The following is a 23,933-nucleotide window of genomic DNA, read 5'->3' on the forward strand; positions in this document are numbered from 1 at the left end:
ATATTTTCTAATTATTTCAGCTGTGCTAGCTTAATATAAGTTTCTTGGGATTCTTTATTATATGGTGGTGGGGAGGGAAGAGAGAGAAGCAGAGGGGCAAGAATTAGTTTGCCTTGATTTTAAGCAAGGAGGATTACATCTCAGGAGGGCAAGTTCAATTTGGCCTCATTTCACTCTGCCTTTATATTTTGCAGCCATCAACTCCTTTTCCACACCAAACACAGTTTAAAAACACACATGGTCTCTGTCCTTTGTGTTCACCCACTATAAAATTAACAGACCATTAAGAAACACACCTGCAGTGGCTTTATTCAGAGGCCAGTGCCTTGCAGCTTTTAACTCCCTAAAATACCTCCATTATTGCTTTCTGTGTTAAGGCTAAGAGGAATAACTATTTTAAGAATGTTCACTGTTAACTGTTAATAATAGATTTCAAATGCAATTTTGAACATAATTATGTATTACAGGACACATAATTTTGTGGAATTGACATTTATAATAAAATATGCCCTTTGAGGTGATAAATGACCAACTGAGGACCTTATTTTTCAGTGGAAGTTACTTTTTTCCATGTGAGGCAGAACAGTTTGGTCCCTAAAGGGCTGATTATACATTTAACTCCTAAGGTCCTGGAGTGGACAAATCTCTTCAATCAGCAGTAATTAACAGACCATGTTTATGTGGACACGTCTGTTCTCAATTTAATGTTCAGTTTGTTCAACTGCTATCCTCATTAGGGGCTTTTATCACTTGTTAAAATGCATCATTTGGTCATGCAAACAATATTATAAACATAAGAATTTAAAATGTTTTAGGTTCAATTTCTCCAAAGAAGACATACAGATGGTCAAGAAGCACATGAAAAGCTGCTCAACATCACTAATTATTAGAGAAGTGCAAATCAAAAGTACAATGAGGTATCACCTCACACCAGTTAGAATGGGCATCATCAGGAAATCTACAAACCACAAATGCTGGAGAGGGTGTGGAGAAAAGGGAACCCTCCTGCACTGCTGGTGGGAATGTAAATTGATACAGCCACTATGGAGAACAGTATGGAGGTTCCTTAAAAAACTAAAAATAGAACTACCATATGACCCAGCAATCCCACTACTGGGCATATACCCTGAGAAAACCATAATTCAAAGACACATGCACCCCAATGTTCATTGCAGCACTATTTACAATAGCCAGGTCATGGAAACAACCTAAATGCCCATCAACAGACGAATGGATAAAAAAGATGTGGTACATATATACAATGGAATATTACTCAGCCATAAAAAGGAACGAAATTGGGTCATTTGTAGAGAACGTGGATGGATCTAGAGACTGTCATACAGAGTGAAGTAAGTCAGAAAGAGAAAAACAAATATTGTGTATTAACTCACATATGTGGAACCTAGAAAAATGGTACAGATGAACTGGTTTGCAGGGCAGAAATAGAAACACAGATGTAGAGAACAAACGTATGGACACCAAGGGGGTGGCGGGGGGTCGGGTGGTGGTGGTGTGATGAATTGGGAGATTGGGACTGACATATACACACTAATATGTATAAAATGGAAGACTAATAAGAACCTGCTGTATAAAAAAAATTAAAAAATAAAATTCAAAAATTCAAGAAAAAAACCAGCATGACACATGACAAGTGCTCAATAAATGATCGTTATTATTTGTATCTAGAAATATCATCATTCCTGGTGCTGTGCAATGTAGATTTTCACCATAGTATTTAGCTCATTAACAGCAAATAAATTCACTTTGAAATTAAAAAAAAGTGACAAAAAATGTTTTAGGTTCAGCAAACGGTATTTTAAAGGTGCTGTGAACAGTCTCCAATGAATATAGATTCTGTCATTTTTAAAAAATCAGGACAAAACTGGCTGATGGACATTAACCTTTATATATGAGCTTTACCGAATGCTACACCATCTCTCCTTCTGTATTTTACAGCATCATATATTGCATAATAAGGCCACTTAAATGTTATTCACCAAATCTAAAGAAACTCATGAAGTTCTATTGTTGGAGTTTCCTAGTTATTAGCATTACCAAATATCCAAAGCATATATACATGTCATTTATAAAAATGATTTTAAAAGAAGATGGTCTTACCCTTTGAGAGCCTGCATCACAGTTAAGACAAGGTAGGTAAAGAGACGTGACAACATGAATGAACATGTGGGCTATAACTTAAATAAAAATAGCAAAGCAAGCTTTTTGCAGTGATTTGGTATTAGAGAAATTCTCACAGCTTGCAGATGGAAAATTTCTCAGCCCCTAACCTTTTAGAGCTTAGTGCATCAGAAAGGAAGATATCTCCCTGTTAGCAATTTACTTCACTAAATAGACTGTTCCTTTTTCACTTCTCCCAAAATTAGTTATGGATTACAATGTAGTGATTATTGGTTAATTTATTATTTCATTATTTTTCTTAATGTAGTTCAAAGGAGGAAACTAAAGAGAAATAAATTACATGCAAAAAAACAATATGTAATGTGATTTCATGATGAAATTCTGCATCAATATAGGTAAGTGGAATAAGTTTGGACAAACTTAACACTGATTCTGATCCTTCATTTGCAAATCGTCAGTGGCAGAGTTAAAATACAGCACTAAGGGTACAGATTTCGTTTTAATTTTCATTTTAATACTCATGTTTTAATTATCACTTAATCACTTATTTTACTGAAGCATATCAGAAGGCCCAAGAGGGTCATATTCTTCAGTAACAGGCACTTCCTTGCACAAATCCAAGATGAAGTGCAGACAGCCACGGATTATATCAGACTGTGAAGTACTGTAGCTATCACAGTCTCACCAATATCCACCAATTTAGTTTGAGCTAAACACTCTCTTTATAGGTTGCAACACAGGCATCAACTGCAGAGTAGGAAAAAACAATGGCAGATAGGCTGGGTTAAAGGATGGCAAACTGATGGTGCAAAAGGAGAAGGTCAAGCTACCTGAAAGATAAAATACAGAGGCTGGAATTGGTGACAGACATCATATGTAGTGGTTCTATTGACTAAACCAAAGCTTCGTTCAGACACATACCTGACTACTAATAACGTCATTTTAATAGCATTGTCCTTATAAGAGAGGGGGTAAATAACTGGACATATACATGTATTTGTTTTTTCTACTTAATATAGCTAGACTGGATTCAATGCTTCTGTGCAAAACTCAGTGGGACATTAGTAGAAGATACTGACACATGGTTATTTAAAAGATTCCACTATCAGGTCCTTGTGTAAAAATGACTAGTTTAAAGGCTTTGGTTGTGTCCATAACAGCAATCTTAGAAGTCTTTTAAAGACACTTGCAAATTCCATAAAAAGTATCTAAGCTAAAAAAGTACCGTTTTAACTGAAGGGAATGTTGTCCAAAGAGATGAAAAAGAAATATGCCTTAAGATTCTATTTCCCCTTCACTTCATCCTATAGCACAAAATACACAATCAAGTGGCTTTGGTACGTCTTTCACCTGAATTAGTCCTAGTGTGTCTCTCATGTTTTAAGTACCATCTTCTTTGTGTTCTTTCAAATACAATAATTGTTCCACAGTAACAAGTCATTGTGAAATTTAGAATATCAGTGCCTGGAGCAAAATGGGCCTATTCCCTGTGATCCAAAGGTGTTAAGAGATGAAAAGGGGATGGGGAAAAACCTAACCTGTCCATCTATGTGGCTTTGTATAATTTTCCTTATACGAACCATTGAAGAAAAGTATGTATTCAACTCTCACTTTCCAGATGGTGTACTACACATGCCTTTTATATTGTTACACCCAGGAGTACGCAGGAGAAAGAAAAGGAAGAATGAACCTTGTACACAGTAGGCGCTTGGTAAATACTGTTTCAGTGAATTAATAAAATAGTAATCTTGATAATTTATTTAGTACTGTTGATCATTTATTTTGACATTTCAGTACAAGGTTTGGTGTGAGGAAGAATTGAAATCATCTACATACATAGACCTTTGGGAATTGACTGTGAATAAAATATGTTCAGCAATGAAATACCTCTGTCTTACTGACAATGATAATAGCTGATTGTGTAGAAAAGTCCATTAACTAATCTTACACCTGAGAAATGCACTACTGTATAAGTGTAAATAGTTATGTCCACACACTGACAGACTTCAGATTCCAGTACAGTATCTTATCGAGTATTGCATACATCTTCTCAGACAGAAATAACATGGCATTGTTAAAATCTTACCCTTAATTAAAGGACTAATTTTGAATTGCATTTTGACTCTATAGATCTATTTTTGAACACATATCAGCATTATTCATAACAGCCAAAAAAGGTGAAAATCCACAAAGATTCATCAACTAATGAATGGATAAACAAAATACGTTATATCCATACAGTGGAATATTATCATACAATGGAATATTATAAAAAGGAACAAAGTAGTGGTATGTGCTACAACATGGACAAACCTTGAAAACTTTATGTTAAGTGAAGGAAGCCAGAAAAGAAAAGGCTACACATTATGACCGCATTTATAGGAAATGTACAAATAGGCAAATCTATAGAAACAGAAAGTAAATTAGTGGTAGCCAGGGGCTGGGGAGAGCTGGGGATAGGAAGTGACTGCCAGTGCCTATGAAGTTTCTTTTTGGCGTGATGAAAATGTTCTAGAATTAAATAGTAGTGATGGCTACCCAACTCTGAATATACTAAGAATCACTGAACTGTAGACATTAAATCAGTGAATTATATAGTATGTAAATTACAGTTGGCCCTCCATATCCATGGGTTCCATATCCGTGGATTCAACTAATGGTGAATCAAAAATACTCAGAAAAACAAAATCCCAGAAAGTTCCATAAAGCAAAACTTGAATTTGCTGCACTCAAATATACAACTATTTACATAGAATTTACATTGTATTCGGTATTATAAGTAATCTAGAGATGATTTAAGGTATATGGGAGGATGTGCATAATTTATACACAAATACTACACCATTTTATATAAGGGACTTGAGCATCCACAGATTTTGGTCCCTGGGTGGGTCCTGGAACCAATCCCCATGGATACCAAGGGACAACTGTATATGGATGTACATATTCCTGTCACTTTAAAAAAAATTCTAATCATACAACTGTATATCTCAACAAAGCTATTACAAAAAATATGGTTGGAAGGTATAAATTGCCATGGATAACCTACACACACATTCACACAAACTATCATGCACTGTCGTAAGAGTTTTGATGTGTTTCCAAATGGTATTAGAAGGTCACCTGTTACCTAGAAGCTGAACTGTCTCCTGGCCAGTACTTTTAGGACATGTAACTGGTAGTTCACAGCAGGGACGCCTATTTTCTATATTTTATACAATGTTAGATGTTTGTTATAGGTAGGTTATTATGATCACATCCTTCTGGACTTTGGGATAGTGGCAGGAGGGCAGGTCATGGCTCATTTTCTGTAGCTTCCCCCTTTGTATCTTAGAATATAAGTTCCCAGAGGACAGGACAGTCACGTCTGTCTAAATTCTTGACATCTACGTACCAGGCATTTAATAAACACAATTATATTATGACCCTCCTATCCCATAGCTGAGAGTAATGAGGGGGTGACATATCTTCTTGTGCCAGGTCTTGGTAAAGAGAAGCAGCCAGCGTAGGCACCAGTTCTCATGGGTTGTCATATTGCTACAGATTTTGATACATTTTGAGAATCCAGAAAATCTATAATTATATCAAATTAAAACTTTGTGACTCCCCTGGTGGTGCAGTGGTTAAGAATCCACCTGCCAATGTAGGGGACATGGGTTCAAGCCCTGGTCCGGGAAGATCTCACATGCCACAGAGCAACTAAGCCCGTGCACCACAACTACTGAGCCTGCACGCTAGAGCCCGCATGCCACAACTACTGAGCCCGTGTGCTGCAAGTACTGAAGCCCGTGTGGCTAGAGCCTGTGCTCCGCAACAGGAGAAGCCACCACAATGAGAAGCCCGCACACCACAATGAAAAGTAGTCCCTGCTCACCGCAACTAGAGAAAGCCCGCGCACAGCAACAAAGACCCAACGCAGCCAAAAATAAATTAACTAATTAAAAAAAATTAAAACTTTTCTTCACAAATAAAACTCATTACAGAGAGTAATAATAATAATAGTATCATAATAGATGGTAACATCTACTGAACGTATTGTGTCCTCTTTTTGAACTCCTACCTCTTATTTCCACAATATCAAAGTGTCTCTCTCATACACAGTGTGCCATACAATTGGTGTCAGTTTATCTCTGAGGCTCCTCCCTCCCCTTCTCTCCTCCTGAGAGACTTTGTCCCTTTACCATCTCCTTTCTTACTAGCACCCTCCATGTCTCCCTCTCTACTGGCTTCTTATTCTGTATATTCAAACAACCACACATCTCTCTTCTTTAATAAAAAAAAAAAGGAATAAAATGAAACAACTGCCCCTTCATCTAGTTATCAAACTATTTATATCCTTCCTTTCCTTGCCAAACTGTCTCCATCTGCTGCCTCTATTGCTTCATTATTCATTTACCACATAGGTTATTACCACCTGCATTTTCCCCCTTACCACCCTATCATTCCAGTCTCCTAAACATGCGCTCTTTAAGGTCAACTAGGATTGATTTTTCTTGTTTCTCAAGGCTCAGCTCAAGCTACTTCTATAATAACAATCATCTTTTCATCTTCTTTCTTTTAAGTCTCTTAGTCACCTAACCATCTTATTTCTATTTCTGTACAACAGTTGGTTGCATGTTATTTTGCACTGTGTGTGTATGTATGCATGTTTCTTCCAGCTCTACTATTTAATAGGAACTTTCTCAAGGGCAAAAGCTATGTCTTCTGCTTCATTTTTTAACTCTCCACAGTACTTACTACAGTTAAAATAGCACCTTGACTCAAAGTAGCATTAAAAATCATGAGCTTCTACTCTATGTTTCTGAATACTAAGATTTCATTTTTCTTCCCTTGATATTATTTTAATGAAGAGTTTGAGGTGGTCAAGAATCTCATACAATTCAACTTTTTACATGTATTCTTCCCTCTCACTGAACCACTGGCAATGGCAAGACGGTATCCGTATACAGTCCTGGTGAAGACACCTTTGGTAGGATATAAAATGGAAATAGGAAAAGGCAACTAAAATGACTAAGGGAGCATAGGAGCTACAAGTAGTGTACAGAAGTAAAACCAAAGACTCTTAGTATTAGAAGAGCAAAGGCTAAGAAAGGATTTGTGATTATTATCTATGGGATTGCCAAAGTTATGCATAGGAAATAATGCAGACTTGTGCATTAGATCCTGGAACTTTAGCACTTTATTTTCAAAAGTAAATTTTACATACTAGAGTTACCTTGACTTCACGAAAAAGCTACTAAATGTTTGAACTTCCTCCAAAAATAATACAGGCCGAAAGATATAACTGGACACTCAACAGGATTAGATATACACATGGTTGATAAATTTCTACAATGGACTGCTTCTTTCAAAAAACTAAGACGTTATAAACATGTTATGGGAAGATCCCGTAGCTTTCAAAGGACTACTCCAGGAGGATAAATATGTCATTCTATAGCATACCATTTAGTGCCTCTGTCAGGTGTAGACTATTGGGGTAGAGGGACCAAAAGGCAGACATATTTCATAGGCATCACAGGAAAGGTAAGTTTAAAAAAAAAGTTTAAAAAAAGGGAAAATGAGGATTAAAATGAAACAAGAATGAAACGTAAAACATATATGGCCAAGAACATTTAACATGAATTTTTTATACTGTAAATAAGTTGGCCTTTTAGCATAGTGAACGCTTTCCATAAATCTTTTTAGAAGTCAGGTCTCCAGTATGCTTTAGAAAAGCTTTTGTTAAAACTGAGGTATATTGATAAAGTGATTTAATATAGTTGAAAACAAGCTGCAGCACTCTAGCTGGGCCCCCTGAAACCTTGTGTTAGAGAAACATCTATATAGCATTATAGGAAACATTTACTGTAATTTGCCATCAATCTTTAAAACTAATAATGTTATGCTCCCAACACTGTTGTCTTTGTCAGTGCATTACTACTATTTTATTCATGTGGTTTGTTGTGCTTATATGAATTATTCGCAATTCTACAACAATATCCTAGGCTCTAATATCCTCTAAGTAAAAGATACTGAAACTATGGGCTGACTCAAAGGGCAACTGAATGCATTTTAATATCGACAAGTCCTATGGACGAATATTGAAGAACCACAGAATTATAATGCAGGACTGTGTTCCATCTGAATGCACAATGATTACCTGGGTGGGGATGGTGCAGTTTTTTACTCTGGTACCACAAAATGAATCTTCACTTACTGACTGGGTCTGTGAAATAAATATCAGTGAAACTGTAAGTAAATTTAGAATTCAACCTGTTATTCAGGGCCCACAACTGTTATAGCATAAATTGCCTCCAAATGTATCTATGCTGTAGGTGGAAAGAAAACAAAACAAAGCCAAAAAACAAGCAACACACACACACACACACACACACACACACACACACATACACACACACACCTCTTCAGCTAAGTCTACAAGGAAAGGAGGTCAGAAAGGTGCATTTTGTGCTGTTGTTTAATTTTCAATTCCCAAGGGTACTTGCGTGTGTACAAGTGTATGTGTTCTCCTTTGAGGAGGGGGGAGTGCTTAGGGAACCTAGATCTTTGGTGTGAAATGTAAGATTTGCAAAGTACTCTTCGGGAGAGGAGGGAGATACAGATGGCAGAGTAAGAGGACATGGAGCTCACATCCCCCTACCAACACATCAAAAATACATCTACATGTGGAACAATCCTCACTGAAAACTAAATGGAAACTGGTTAGAAGGACTCCTATACAACCAAGTTTATAAGAAAGATACACACATAATCGGGTAGGATAGAAAGAAAAGTCTTGGTTTGGGACCTGTGCACCTGGGAGGGGAACTGGAGGAAAAGGGATATCACATAGGCAGATACCAGCCCTGGGGAGTGAGCAGGTCGAGCCACAGACTGGACGTCTCAGTCCATGAGTACTATGCGGAGAAGACAAGCCCCCTTAGCTGTCTGGAGGACCGCTGGATCAGATAGAAAGTCTGGTGAAGCCTGGACTCTGCTTGTGAGGTCTGCCCCAGCAGTTGCTGGGTTTCCTGAGACCACCATGCCATGCACCACAGCCTGAGCTGAGTGAACGCTCTGGCCCCGGTCACTCCACGCCATAGCACGGCACTGGATCTGGGGCTGATAGGACCGGGGAAAAGATTAGATCACGGGCCACCGAGGTGATCCAGTGCGGGGGCAGAGCTATTGTTAGCACTTACTCAGGCAGCGCCTCAGAAGAAGCCCAGATCTCTGACAGCAGCCGCTCTACCGCAGCTCACTACTTGATACATGCAGAGAGTCCAAGCGGGTCCCGCCAGACCTGTGGAGCAATTCCACAAGGGGGCAGGGGTGGTGGAGGCAGTGGGCAGTGATCAACTGTGAGAAACGAAGGGGTCTCGCACCCGAGGCTGCATCTGAGTGAAGCCTCAGACAACTACACAGGCAGTGCATCAGACCTCTGTCTGCACATGGGCCCCGCTTATTTCAGCACTCCCCTCCTCTGGGGCAAAGGTCTCAGTGTGGGGAGAGTGAAAATCACACACTTGAAACAGAGCCAGCTCAAGTCAAACCCTTGGGGCTTCTGCTCCAGGAACTTGATTAGACCCTGCCCCTGACAGGGCGGTGATAACCACTGAGCAGAGAGGAAGTCCCACCTCACACCCTGAGCAGCTCTAGTTCCTCCATTTCCAGCCCCACACCCTACCAAGGTGAGAGCTGCCAGCACGCCCTGAGGAAAGATGTGATTTGCATCCAGTCCTCCCATCAAAGGCGCTGGGCACTAGCAGTCTGTATGGGGCTGCTCCCACATAACAACACTCCTTCAAGACCACCACAGGTAACTGTTTCACCTAAATTCATACAGATGGAGAAAGTTAAGCAAAATGAAAATGCAGAGGAACTACTTTCAACTGAAAGAGCAAGAGAAAAGTCCTGAAAAAATGAATAATGAAACAGAAATAAAGTATCAGATAATAATTTATCAGATAAAGAATTCAAAACATTGGTATAAAAATGTTAACTGAATTACAGAAAAGAAATTATCTAAACAATGAACATTTTAACAAGGAACCAGCCCAATCAGAAATGAATAATCAAAAGCTGAAACAAAAAACGTATTAGAATGAATGAATATCAGACTAAGTGATACAGAAGAACGCGTAAGTGGTCTGGAAGATAGAATAATGGAAATCACCCAATCAGAACAGCAGAAAGAAAAACAAATTTAAAAAAAAAATGAAAGCAACTTAAGAGATCTCTAAGATAATATCAAGCTTTCCAACATTTGCACTATAGGGGTTCCAAATGGAGAATAGAAAGAGAAGGGGATCAAAAATGTATTTGAGGAAATTATGGCTAAAAATTTCGCAAACCTGAAGAAGGAAACAGATATCCAGGTACAGGAAGCACAGAGGGTCCCAAACAAGATGAACCCAAACAGAGCCACAGCAAGAAATATCATAATTAAAATGCCAAAAGTTAAAGATAAAGAGAGAATCCTAAAGGCAGCAAGAGAAAAACAAAGATTCACATACAAGGGAATCCCCATAAGGCTACTAGCTGATTTCTCTGCAGAAACTGTGCAGGCCAGAAGGGAGTGGCATAATATATTCAAAGTCCTGAAAGGGAAACACCTGCAACCTGAGATACTTTACCTAGCAAGATTGTCATTTAGAATAGAAGGACAACAAGTAATAAAATGGCAATAAGTACATACCTATCAATAATTACTCGAAGCGTCAATGGACTAAATGCTCTGATCAAAAGACATAAGGTGGCTGGTTGGATTAAAAAAACAAGACCCTTCTGTATGCCAGCAAATTGGACAACCTAGAAGAAATGGACAAATTTCTTAAAAGATATAATCTGCCAAGACAGAATCAAGAAGAAATGGACAATATGAACACAGAGACCACTAGTAGTGAAATTGAAGCTGTAATAAAAAAAACTCCCAGCAAACAGAAGTCCAGGACCAGACAGCTTCACAGGGGAATTCTATAAAACATATAAAGAAGAACTAATACCTACCCTCAAATTATTCAAAACAAATTGAAGAGGATGGAACACTCCTAAATTCATTCTACGAAGCCACCATCACCTTGATACCAAAATCTGACAAAGACATGACCAAAAAAGAAAATTACAGACCAATATCTCTGATGAATATAGATGCAAAAATCCTCAACAAAATATTAGCAAACCAAATCCAACAATACACAAAAAGAATCAGACACCATGATCAAGTTGGAGTTATGCCAAGGACACAAGGATGCTTCAAAATTCACAAATCAATCAATGTGATACACAACACTGACAAAAGGAAGAATAGAAATAGAAATCACATGATCATCTCAATAGACACAGAAAAAGCAGTTGACAAAAATTTAACATCCATTGATAAAAACTCTCATCAAAGTGGGTATAGAGGGAACAAATCTCAATATAATAAAGGCCATTTATGACAAACCCACAGCTAACATCATACTCAAGGGTGTAAAACTGAAAGCATTTCCTCTAAATTCAGGAGCAAGACAAGGATGGCCACTCTTACCACTTCTATTTAACATAGTACTGGAAGTCCTAGCCACAAAAATCAGACAAGAAAAAGAAATAAAAGGCATCCAAATTGGAAAGGAAGAATTAAAACTGTCACTCTTTGCAGATAACATAATACTTTATATAGAAAACCCTAAAGTCTCCACCGAAAAACTATTAGAACTAATAAATGAATTCCACAAAGTTGCAGGATACAAGATTAATATACAGAAATCTGTTGCTTTTCTATATAATAATAATTAACTATCAGAAAGAGAAGGAATAAAATATCAAGGAAAAACTTAATCAAGGAGGTGAAAGACCTATACTCTGAAAACTATAAACATTGATGAAGGAAACTGAAGATGATACAAAGAAATGGGAAGATACCCCATGCTCTTGCATTAGAAGAATTAATATTGTTAAAATGTCCATACTACCTAAAGCAATCTACAGATTTAATGCAATTCCTATCAAAATATCCAAGACATTTTTCACAGAACTAGAACAAATAATACTAAAATTCATATGGAACCACAAAAGACCCTGAATTGCCAAAGCAATCCTGAGGATAAAGAACAAAGCTGGAGATATCACACTCCCAGAGTTCATACTATAATACAAAGCTACAGTAATCAAAAAGCACAGTACCGGGTCTTCCCTGGTGGCGCAGTGGTTGAGAGTCTGCCTGCCGATGCAGGGGACACGGGTTCGTGCCCCGGTGCGGGAAGATCCCACGTGCCGCGGAGCGGCTAGGCCCGTGAGCCATGGCCGCTGAGCCTGCGCGTCCGGAGCCTGTGCTCCGCAACGGGAGAGGCCACAACAGTGACAGGCCCGCGTACCGCAAAAACAACAAAACAAAACAAAAAAAACGCAGTTACTGGCACTAAAACAGACACATTGATCAATGAAATAGAATAGAGAGCCCAGAAATAAAACCCATGCACCTATCATCAATTAATCTATGATAAAGGAGGCAAGAATATACAATGGAGGAAAGACAGTCTCTCCAACAAGTGGTACTAGGAAAACTGGACAGACACATGTAAAACAATGAGATCAGAACATTTCCTCATACCATATACAAAAATAAACTCAAAATGGATTAAAGACCTAAATGTAATACCTGAAACCATAAAACTCCTAGAAGAGAACATAGGCAGAACATAATTTGACATAAATCATAGCAATATTTTTTTGGCTCTGTCTCCTAAGGGAAAAGAAATAAAAGCAAAAATAAACAAGTGGGGCCTAATCAAACTTAAAAGCTTTTGCACAGCAAAGGAAACCAGTGACAAAATGAAAAGGCTGCCTATTGCATGGAAGAAAATATTTGTAAATGATATGACCAACAAGGGGTTAATACCTAAAATATATTAACAGCTCTTACAACTCAATATCAAAAAAAACCAAACAACCCAATCAAAAAATGGGAAAAAGACCTGAAAAGACATTTTTCCAAAGAAGATATACAGATGGCTAACAGGCACATGAAAAGATGCTCAACATCGCTAATTACTAGAGAAATGCAAATCAAAACTACAATGAGATCTCACCTCACACCTGTCAGAATGGCTATCATCAAAGTCTACAAATAATCAATGCTGGAGTGGATGTGGAGCAAAGGGAATACTTGTACACTGTTGGTGGGAATGTAAATTGATGCACCCACTGTGGAAAATAGTATGGAGTTTCCTCAAAAAATTAAAAATTAAACCACCATGTGATCCAGCAATCCAACTCCTGGGTATACAAATGGAAAAATGAAAAGATACATGCACCCTAATGTTCATAGCAGCTCTATTTACAATAGCCAAGACACGGAAGGAACCCTAGTGCCCATCAACAGATGACTAGCTTAAGAAGATGTGGTATGTATATACAATGGAATATTACTCAGCCATAATAAAGAATGAAATACTGCAAGCTGCAGCAACACGGATAGGCCTAGAGAATATTATGCTTTGTGAAATAAGTGAGACAAAGACAAATACTGTATGATATCACTTATATGTGGAATCTAAAAAATAATACAAATGAACATATATGCAAAACAGAAGGAGATTAACAGATGTAAAAAAACTAATGGTTACCAGTGGGGAGAGGGAAGTGGCAAATTAGGGTTATGGGATTAAGAGATACAAGCTACTATGTATAAAATAGATAAACAACAAAGATATATTGTATAGCACAGGGAGTTATAGCCATTATCTCGTAATAACTTTTAATGGAGTATAATCTGTAAAAATACTGAATCACTATGCTGTACACCTGAAATTAATATAGTATTGTAAATAACTATATTTCAAAAATTTTTTTTAAATAGAAAATGCAGAACACTATGGAGACAGGTGAGAAGATTAAGTATACATCTGAAATTAAGTAGCGATGGTAACCAGATGTTAAGGATACAGCAAGAGAAAACTGATAAAACATGGTGGATATGGTGACTATTTATATTGGTAGTGGGACTAGAAAGGGTATAACTAAAGATGACTATCCACATGGGGAAGATATGGTAATATAGGTAGTGGGAGAATAAAAGACTTAAAAGGAATTACAAGGACAATAAAATATCAATTAAAAAAAACAGTGCAGAAAATGGCAAAAAAAAAAGTATTCTTAGGGAAGGGATGTGGCTATTAGCATTGAGATCTCTAATCAAGACAGCTGTTACTTAAACAACTGGCCTTGAGAATAGAATTTTTTAAAAAAGAAAGAAAAGACCCAAAAAAGGGTGCTGAGATAACAGTTAAGAGATTGGATCCTAATCTCAGCTCTACCAGTAGTTATGTCTATTATGTAAGGCAAGTCACTTAACCTTCTAGTGTTCTCCTTTTCAACTGTAAAACAAGGATAACAATAGCTGCTACAGCATAAAACTGTTACGTGGATAAAAGACATTAAAGTATTCTGAAACTGTAAATGCTCTCTAAGTGCGTACGATTATTGTTATATACATGTCAAACCCCGAAACTTATAATGCAGAAAACTGGGAATTAATTATTTGAATGACAGCAGAATTCTCTGCAAGTACTTTAAATGGGAAACCGCGGTTTACAAATTTTACAGACACACATTTCAACCACTTCCCAGGAGTATATCCCCTTTTGCAAAAATAGGTCAACTTTTACTTGGAATGGCTAATTTTTCTTTGTTAACTGCATAATTCGGATTCACTGACTCATACTGTATACAGCTAGAAGGGACCTTAGAGATAAGCTAGTCCTACGGAGCATCACCCCGTCTTGCCAGAGCCTTAGCAGCTGGGAAGAGAATGGAGGAAAAGGAAGGAAAGGGTCAGGAAAAGAGAGGGGTGGCAGGAGTCTGCTCCCCTCCCTCACCTTATCTGGAGAAAGGTGGCTCTTATCTGCTATATGTTTCTAATTGCTAGGTAAGATTTCACTTGCAAAAAGTGTTTCACTTCCCATGACCTCTCCCCCACAAAGGGTTGCAAGCTGAAGGGGAGCAGAATTTGCCACCCCAAAATATGCCTCTTTGGCTTAAGGATTATCTTGAGCTGATTATTTTTACGAAACAGCAGACATAGGAAAAGATCTGAAAAGTGAATAGGAGTTACCCTTTAGCAAGAGAGCCTTTAGCAAGTTAAAAATTACAAGTTAAAAGTTACCCTTTGCAAGATTTATAAGGGAAATCTCCATTTGTAAGGGTGTCTCCCCCTCTCTACCAGGAAGAGAAGGATAACTCTAAATCTTTGGAAACTCTGATCAAAGGAGAAGGAAATGATTTAAATCTGCATAACACCCATACTCCATGTACTGTGCTTCTCCTGATACCCTCCCTTAACTGACTCCCCTCACATCTTTTGTTTTCAGATGAGATGGTATCTAAGGTGATGGCTTGGGTCATTTCGGGGAGGTGCTCAGTTTTCCTGGGTCTCTCCCATGAAAACAGGAGGTGCACATGTTATTTAACTTGCTTGTTTTTCTCCTATTTATCTTTCTTTTTATTACAAGGGGGTCTCAGCCAAGAACCTGAAGGGTAAAGGTAAAATTATTTTTCCTTCCCTTCAAAGCCAACTCCCTTTTTTTTTCAGAGGAGAAACTGGAGCCCAGACAGGTGAAGCTATAGTCACAGTTTGGTCCTGGCTGAAGCATCTTCACGACAGGCTATAGATTGTGTCATATGAATCAGCTATACGTTGTTTACATGGTCGTATATTCAGCAGACATTGACTATAAAATGTCTTTTTTTTCCTTCAACTTTGCGGAGATAGATTTTGTAGGATGAACTTAAAAGAAATGTCACTTCCTCCCAAGGCCAGCCTTTTGCAAAAATTGTAAAGGAGATAAAGGTTGTCTTTAGTGTCCTTTAGTTTTCTGTCTCTCCACCCACCCTTTTTGTTCCTGGGCATCCAACCTGCAGGAATTCAGTACCCTCATCTACCCAACAAACTTCTTCCTCATTCAGATTGTTACTGACAATGTTGGATTTTACCTGAGCCCCATGCCCCTGGAAAACAGAGCTGGTTAAGAGATTACCCCAACCTTTTGCTTTCAGATATCCTTCCACACTTTTATGATTTAGGAAGTGGCTTACCACAAAGCAAACAAATAAATAAGCAAAAATAACCAAATTGAAAACCCTTTTCCCTAAGACTTATTAGAGAAGGCTCTCTGTCCATTCTTAGCACTCCTGTAAGAATTGCACATGACTCCTTTGTTACCTGTGACAAAGCCAAACACAGACCTTTCCCCTTTTGCTGGAACCTGCTGAAAAACCAGATACAGACCCTCCAATTCCCATTCTTTCATAAATAATTATTGGAGTTTAGAACTGTTTGTTCCCCTTCAACTAGCTAGACACAGAGAAAACATTTCCTGTTCATCTGACTCACTGAGATTTGCGCTGAGTACAAAACAATTCCAACTGTAAATCATCCCGCTTGTAGCTCATGTACTCCTCCTATAAAAGCCTTAGGCAAAACTGATCTTTGAACCTGGGGTGCTCTCCCTATTGCAATAGCCTGAATAAAATTAATTTTCTTACCAGCTCAGTTTCTGTCTTTGATTCCCCCTTAGAAAACCTCTTTAGGAATTTACATGTTTAGATTGTGTTACATTATTACAATAATAGAAGAGAAAACAGAAGAGGTGGAACCAGGAGTCCTTGGTTCTAGTCCCAGTTCTCTGTGTGTTTTTTTTTTTAATTAATTAATTAATTTATTTTTGGGTGTGTTGGGTCTTCGTTTCTGTGTGAGGGCTTTCTCTAGTTGCGGCGAGCGGGGGCCACTCTTCATCTCGGTGCGCGGGCCTCTCACTGTTGCGGGCTCTTGTTGCGGAGCACAGGCTCCAGACGTGCAGGCTCAGTAGTTGTGGCTCATGGGCTTAGTTGCTCCGTGGCATGTGGGATCTTCCCAGACCAGGGCTCGAACCCGTGTCCCCTGCATTGGCAGGCGGATTCTCAACCACTGCGCCACCATCTCTGTGTGTTCTTGACCCCTCTGGACCTCAGTTTCTTCATCTTTAAATAATGATATTGGATTTGATTATCTTGAAGATTTTAACATTCTCTACTGGTTGATAAATTACACTGTAATTATTTTCAGTTCAATTTATGGACCTTACATGACTCAGGTCTAGGAACAAGTCTTTCATTTGTTCATATCCCCTGCTCTGTTTAAACCAGCTGTTACATGATATTTACAAGTTAAAGAGAAAGAGTGAGTTATGACTAGTTTGTAAGCTTCCAAGGTAGTAGGGCCTGTTTTAGTGCAATACTTTCAATTTTACATTAGTGAACAACTGATAACTGATTTTTCTGGTAGATTCTGACATATGGTTGTGACTTATATCTTCTTTTTGAAATTAAATTTAAATTATTCAAATAAATTTAAAAAAGAAAATTTTAGCATACTAAATAATCAAATATTCTTTTTTTCTTTCATTTTGAAAATTAAGTGGTGAGAAAATTCTTTAATCTCCTAATGAGAAGCAGATACATATAGCTACTGTTAACGGGGAACCAATTCCAGTAAAATTTGATTATTTTTAAAGTGCTATTCTACTTATCCATGGCTTTGGTGATGAAAGTGATGATAATTTAAAAATAATAGATGTTAAATTGGTAAGTAAGGAGAAATCAAACTTTAAAGAGAGAAAACATCTAAATCCTAAGGAGGCCATCATTCATAAAAAAGTTGATGTCAGTTTGAAAGCAGGATCTATAGTATCTAATAGGATGCCAATACAAGGTAATTTTCCAATCATCTGACCCAATAATAATTATTTTGCTAAATTAAACAATGTCCTTTACATCCATTGTCTCACTTACTCCTTACAGCCACTCTATGCGACAGGTACTATATTATCATCCATATGTTGCAGGTAAGGACACTGGTTCAGCAAGGCTGTGTCAATTAACTGCCTGAGGTTGGAGTGCCAGCAAATGACAAAGTCAGTATTCAAAGCCAAACCTGACTCCAGAGTCCAGGCTCTTAACTAGAGTGCTACACTGTAAAGTGCTCCACTGTAAAGAAAACAGTGTAAAAAGAATTACCTGGTTTTCGAGTTTAGAACTGTATTTATGGAGTTGTGTGATGTCTAGAAAATTGTAAAAGGATACAGGTGACCATTTGAAAATATCCTTATAGTATATTCCATCTTCTGCAAGGTTTGGTTTAGTATACACAGGACTTTATAAAAGAGGAGCTATGTTTTTACTTGGTAAGTAATACACAGTAAAGACCTAATAAAACAGAACTATGATGTGCAGCTATTGCTAACGTTTTGTCCAGACTTCCATAAAAAGTCAGTTTAAGATAATAATTTGGTATATATGGCATGAACCTTTAATGATTTTTCTTAATAAAGAAATTGGTTTGGCCTGCTTGTTGTTGTAATTGAGCAGAATCTTAAAAACATTTTCCATTTATGAAACTTGTCACAACACATTAAAATACAGAATTTACCTAAAATCTATCATGAATAGACACTGGGGCTTTGCCTTCAGGGTGTAAAATGTCTTTTGTGGTTTTCATATATGTTTCATGTGCGGATTTCAGTATAATGCAGAAGTTAAGAGACAAGTCTCTGGAATCAGACCACCAGTTTCTAGCTCTGTGACCTTGGGCAAATGACTTAAACTCTCTGTGCTTCTATTTCTCATTTGGAAAATGAAGACCATAGCATTACTTTCATGATATAAATACATGTTTAGTGTCTGGAGTAAATCTTGGCACATGGTAACTGTTTAATACAATTTAGTCATCATCATCGAACTATTTTTTGGAAAGGAATTCTAGAAATCTGAATTAGAATTAAAAAAATGAATATGCTCTGATGACAACTATGTGATGACCTTCTGCTGTCTTGTATGCTTCATTTTCATCAAACAGATAATTCATGATTTTCAGTGTGACTGGCAAAAAAAATCCCTAAGCATATGATACCAAATGGTGGCTCTTGTACTTGCAGATATAAAGGAATCAAATAGCAGGAGGGAAGGTAAGGGAGAAAATGTCCAAGTGTATTCAGACCCTTTCCTCTGCCATTTCTGACCCCTGCACTACCCTCAGTCCCTCTCAGCAGCAACAGTGAAATTGCTGGGAAAGTTCAGCCCAGGCTAGAAATAGTAATTCTAAAGGACATAAAGCAAACTGCACTGTGAATTGAAAACTGGAATAAACCATAATGTTTTCCTGAACCCTAAGCATTAATTTTTACTGAAGCATAGACCAAAGCAAAGTTCCTTTTTCAAAAGCAAACAAAAATAAAACAAAACCCACAAATAACTCCCCAGAAGGAACTAAAAACACAATAGTAATTGAAACAACTATAAAAATCTCTTATTTTCAACTAATGAAACAAAACTGATTTTCCACCTCTATAAAATTATAAGCTTCTTAATTTAAGGGTAGGCTTTGGATCATTCATTCATTCATCTTTTTATATTTAATCTAAAAATATTTAGGATAGTACTGGCCATACGCTTTGTTTTCAATTTCTACTTTTTGAATTGACATCCCGATATTTTACATGGCTCAAGGCCCTCTGTACTGTATCCTATATCAAGAGAAATCACAATACAAATTTTCAGTTATTTTCAATATTTGAATATTAAGACTAAGATCATTCAACATGAATAAAATGTTGGGACTGCTGGTACAGTACTGCGACATTTATTGTAAATGTCAGGTAGTTCAAGCTTATGTTGGTTAAATTTAACAATTCATTACTCAAAGTGCTTTTTTCTTTTCCCCAACTAGGAAGAATTCATGTTTCCCAACTAGGAAAAAAATTCATATTCTCCCACTTTGACATAAACATTCGCCCTTGTATTACACATAGAAGGCATTTTCTTATTATAAACAGAAGAAATTTCCATATACCCTTTGTAAAGTGTTATATATAAATGCTGGGCTTGGACACAGAGAACTTAATCAAAATCCCACGTTGCTTCAGGGTACTTATATGCGAAATGCAATTTCCATTGTATTGAAACCTCCATCCTGTAAATATTTATCTATTTTCAAAATTGCCAACATATTTGAAAGGTTTAATTGGTTTATAGTCAAGGCACTAGAGAAAGGAAAATCTGCTTTCACAAGACATTTACATGTATTTATTCTGTCCACGTAGAGTATTTCTTTCGAGTGATCATGAAATTTAATGTGAAGTGAAACCATCCCAGGTTTGGTTCTGATGACTAAATTAGAAGAAGAGTAATAATCAATCAGTCACTCTGATCACTGTACCTTTTTTCTCTGATTTATTGGAAACTTTTCCTCCAATTGGAGAGTAAGTGGTATCCATGGATTCAGTCCCTCTGTTCCCCTTGCTAACTCCATTCTCATAGAGTTGTCCTTCAGCTGGTTGCAACTGCCAAGTCAGGCCGAACAAATGTACTGCTGCAAGAAAACAAGCCATACATGAACTTATTCCAGACTTGTCAAAAAGTTCTCTAAACCAGCTGTCCCCTTCCACCCAAAAATGCCATGACTGGTTTTCTTTCCGTTAGGCCAAGCAACCTGGAATTGATACTCACATCACACATGTAGCGACTTTCCCAAACAGTGCTTAAAATTTTGAGGCTGAAGCTATCCCAGTGATAGCAGAAGCTGAAATTCTGGTCAAGCAGTTACAGTGGGATTGGACTCCGCTCCTCAGTGCTGTGACCCCTTCCTCTTCCATTTCCCTTAGTCGTGTAACTCTAGTTTGCACACGGAAACCGCAGAGTAATGGTGGACAGGCTATCGCGAGAACATGAGAGACCTTCTCTATGGCCCTTGTTCAATTCAATTCAGCAAATATTTCCTGAGTGCCTAGTATGCATAAGGTCCTATGATAGCTACTGCAGATGTTAACATCTAGATGCCTATTAGGGTAGGAGCTGAAGGTAATACAAGTATAAAATAATGATAATACACAGAATAATTGAGGTAATACAGGTTCAAATTGCTATCATATGGCTTCCCTATATGATAAGCCCGTGCACAGCAACGAAGACCCAACGCAGCCAAAAATAAATAAATTTATTTTTTAAAAATTGCTATCATAGGATTAAAAAATACTCAGTGTTGATCAGCATGCAGGAAAATGGGGACTCTCATACACTTTTTTTTTTTAAGTCAATCTTTTTTTAGATTGACTTAAATCTTTTTTTAGATTGCGTGGGGGCTTTCTCTAGTTGCAGCGAGCGGGGGCTACTCTTTGTTGCGGTGCATGGGCTTCTCACTGTGGTGGCTTCTCTTGTTGCAGAGCACGGGCTCTAGGCGCCCAGGCTTCAGTAGTTGTGGCGCGAGGGCTCAGTAGTTGTGGCTCGGGGGCTCTAGAGCGCAGGCTCAGTAGTTGTGGCGCACGGGCTTAGTTGCTCCACGGCATGTGGGATCTTCCCGGACCAGGGCTCGAACCCGTGTCCCCTGCAGTGGAAGGCAGATTCTTAACCACTGCACCACCATGGAAGCCCTCTCATACACTGTTTTTTTTTTTTTAACATCTTTATTGGGGTATAATTGCTTTACAATGGTGTGTTAGTTTCTGCTTTATAACAAAGTGAATCAGTTATACATATACATATGTTCCCATATCTCTTCCCTCTTGCGTCTCCCTCCCTCCCACCCTCCCTATCCCACCCCTCCAGGTGGTCACAAAGCACCGAGCTGATCTCCCTGTGCTATGCGGCTGCTTCTCATACACTCTTGATGCGAGTATAAAAAAACCAGTCACCTTTTGGAGGGTAATGTGGCACCATTTATTAAGAAAACTTGAAATTTGGCTTAATCTTTTAGGGAACAATTCAATTTCTATGAATTAGCTATGAACGTGTACCAAACTACAAGTCTATCCATTGAAACATTTAAAAACTAGTAGAAAGTTATGATCAATGTAAATATTCATCAAAAGGAGATTAATTAAATAACTGATGATATAAATAATATAAGATTAAGCAGTTATTAAATCTTGTTGCAGAAGACTATGTAATGGCATGGGAAATATTTATGATGCATCAAATGAAAAACATCAGGCTACTAAACAGTATGAATAGTATGATCTATATTGTGTGTGTGTGTGTGTGTGTGTGCGTGCGCGCACATATGTTGCTGTGTGGAGAAAGAAAGGGCTGAGAGGATGTATTGCAACATAGCAACAGTACGCGGGGTTTATGGAGGATTTTAATTTTCTTCTTTATGATTTCTGTATTGTCTATATTGTTTACAATGAACATGTGTGATGTTTGCCATCTGGGGAAAAAAGAAATTTTTGTTTTAAAAGAAATGGTTTAAAGGAACAATAGATAAAAATTGGCTTGGTTGATCAGGGATGATTTAATGAAGGAAGTAGGATTAGAGATAGACCTTGAAGGATATGTGGGGCAGGTGTCAACAATAGGTGGGGTGAGGGGGCAGGTTGAACAAAATATGACTTTGTAAAGCACAAGATGTATTTGAGGCAAAGGAAGTTGATGGGGTTGGTTGGAGTTTAGCTACGTATAGAAGTTAGTGGAAGTTAAGGCTGGGAGGGTCGATAAGGGCCATATTGTGGAGGGCACTGAATGCCACACTTAGGTATTTGGATTCAATTTACTGGGCAACAGGGAGACACTGCTATTTTCTGAGCAGATGAGGGCTATGATCAATTTTCTTTAGGAAGATTAATTTAATAGCAATGAGGAGCACTGATGATTTCTAGGCAAATAAATGATATCATCAGAGCACCCTTTGTAGAAAGATAAATCCAGTAGTAGTGTGGAGAAGGATGGATTGGAGGCCTAAAGATGTGGCAAGAACACAAATTGGGATGGCACTGCAATAACCTAGGTGAAAAATTATGAGTGTCTCATTTAGGGCCGTGGCTGTGAGAATGCCAAGAAGGCAATTCCTTAAGGAGAAATTTATAAATGTCATTTCAGGATTTGGCAACCAGCTCTGTGTATGAGTGGGTGGGTGTGTGCTTGCACGCTTGTGTATGTGTGTAGGTGTGCTGGGGATGGGCATAGGAAAGAGTGACAGAAAGGGAGGAATCCAAAACGGTTAAGGTTTTGAGCCTGATAACTGAAAGCACTGTGGAACCATTAACAGAGTTAGGGAATTCGCACTTAGCTCAGCACTAGCTACAAACAGTTGGTGCTGGATATGTGTTTGTTGAATGCTTACTAGTTGGTCTGGGGAAGGGTGACGTGATGGGAGGAATACAATGAATTAATATTTGGAGATTCCAGGTTCCAGGGACTGATGGGCTATCTAGATAGTCATGTCAGACACAGGAGTTTGAAGTTCTGGAGAAATATTAGGTCTAGGACAAGACTAGAATCACACATGCACATAAGCAACAGTTGAAGTGAGAGCAAATGAGATTACTGAGTGGAGAGAATGTTAGGAGAAAACGGTGCCTAGGACAGAAGCTGGGGACATCCTTTTATTTGTTTTCTTACTGCAATTTTCAAATCAACCAAATCTTACCAAAAGACAAAAAAAAAAAAAGTGTGTCTGTTCATAAGCCATCTCATATTTTTCTTTATGTTCCTAGGCAGACTGAAAGGGGCTAATTTATATGTCTAACACAAATACATAGCATATGAATTAGCAACCGAGAACAGGAAAGCTAGCCAGATAGCCTATTTAAAAATCATTCATCCACTTTTAGTTGAGCTAAAGAGATTTCTAACACGTACCTTCTAATTTATCCTTAAAACTTTTAAGCATTTAATTGGTTTCTACCCTTTTCTTTGGATTAAGGCCAGTACTGCCTGATGAATTTCTCTTGCAATTACTGGAAACAAATGAAACTCAGATGATACTGGTTCTGAGTAAGGTACAGTATGGCATGCTAATAGAGCTA

At 37.9% G+C, this 23,933-nt stretch overlaps 1 protein-coding gene across 3 annotated transcripts in view; it reads right to left on the reverse strand.

Moving 5' to 3' along the window:
- TENM1 (teneurin transmembrane protein 1) overlaps positions 1-23,933 on the reverse strand; it is a 569,984-nt gene that overhangs the window by 274,454 nt on the left and 271,597 nt on the right. For 2 of the 3 annotated variants that reach the window (XM_029240585.1, XM_029240587.1), the window contains exon 6: positions 20,351-20,503. In XM_029240585.1, the coding sequence (XP_029096418.1) occupies positions 20,351-20,503 (153 nt within the window). The remainder of the gene's footprint in view (positions 1-20,350; positions 20,504-23,933) is intronic. The other variant, XM_029240586.1, reaches the window with a different exon arrangement.

This window comes from Monodon monoceros, unplaced genomic scaffold, assembly GCF_005190385.1.
Source record: "Monodon monoceros isolate NGI ecotype Baffin Bay Population unplaced genomic scaffold, NGI_Narwhal_1 Super_Scaffold_22, whole genome shotgun sequence".
NCBI classification, from domain to species: domain Eukaryota; kingdom Metazoa; phylum Chordata; class Mammalia; order Artiodactyla; family Monodontidae; genus Monodon; species Monodon monoceros.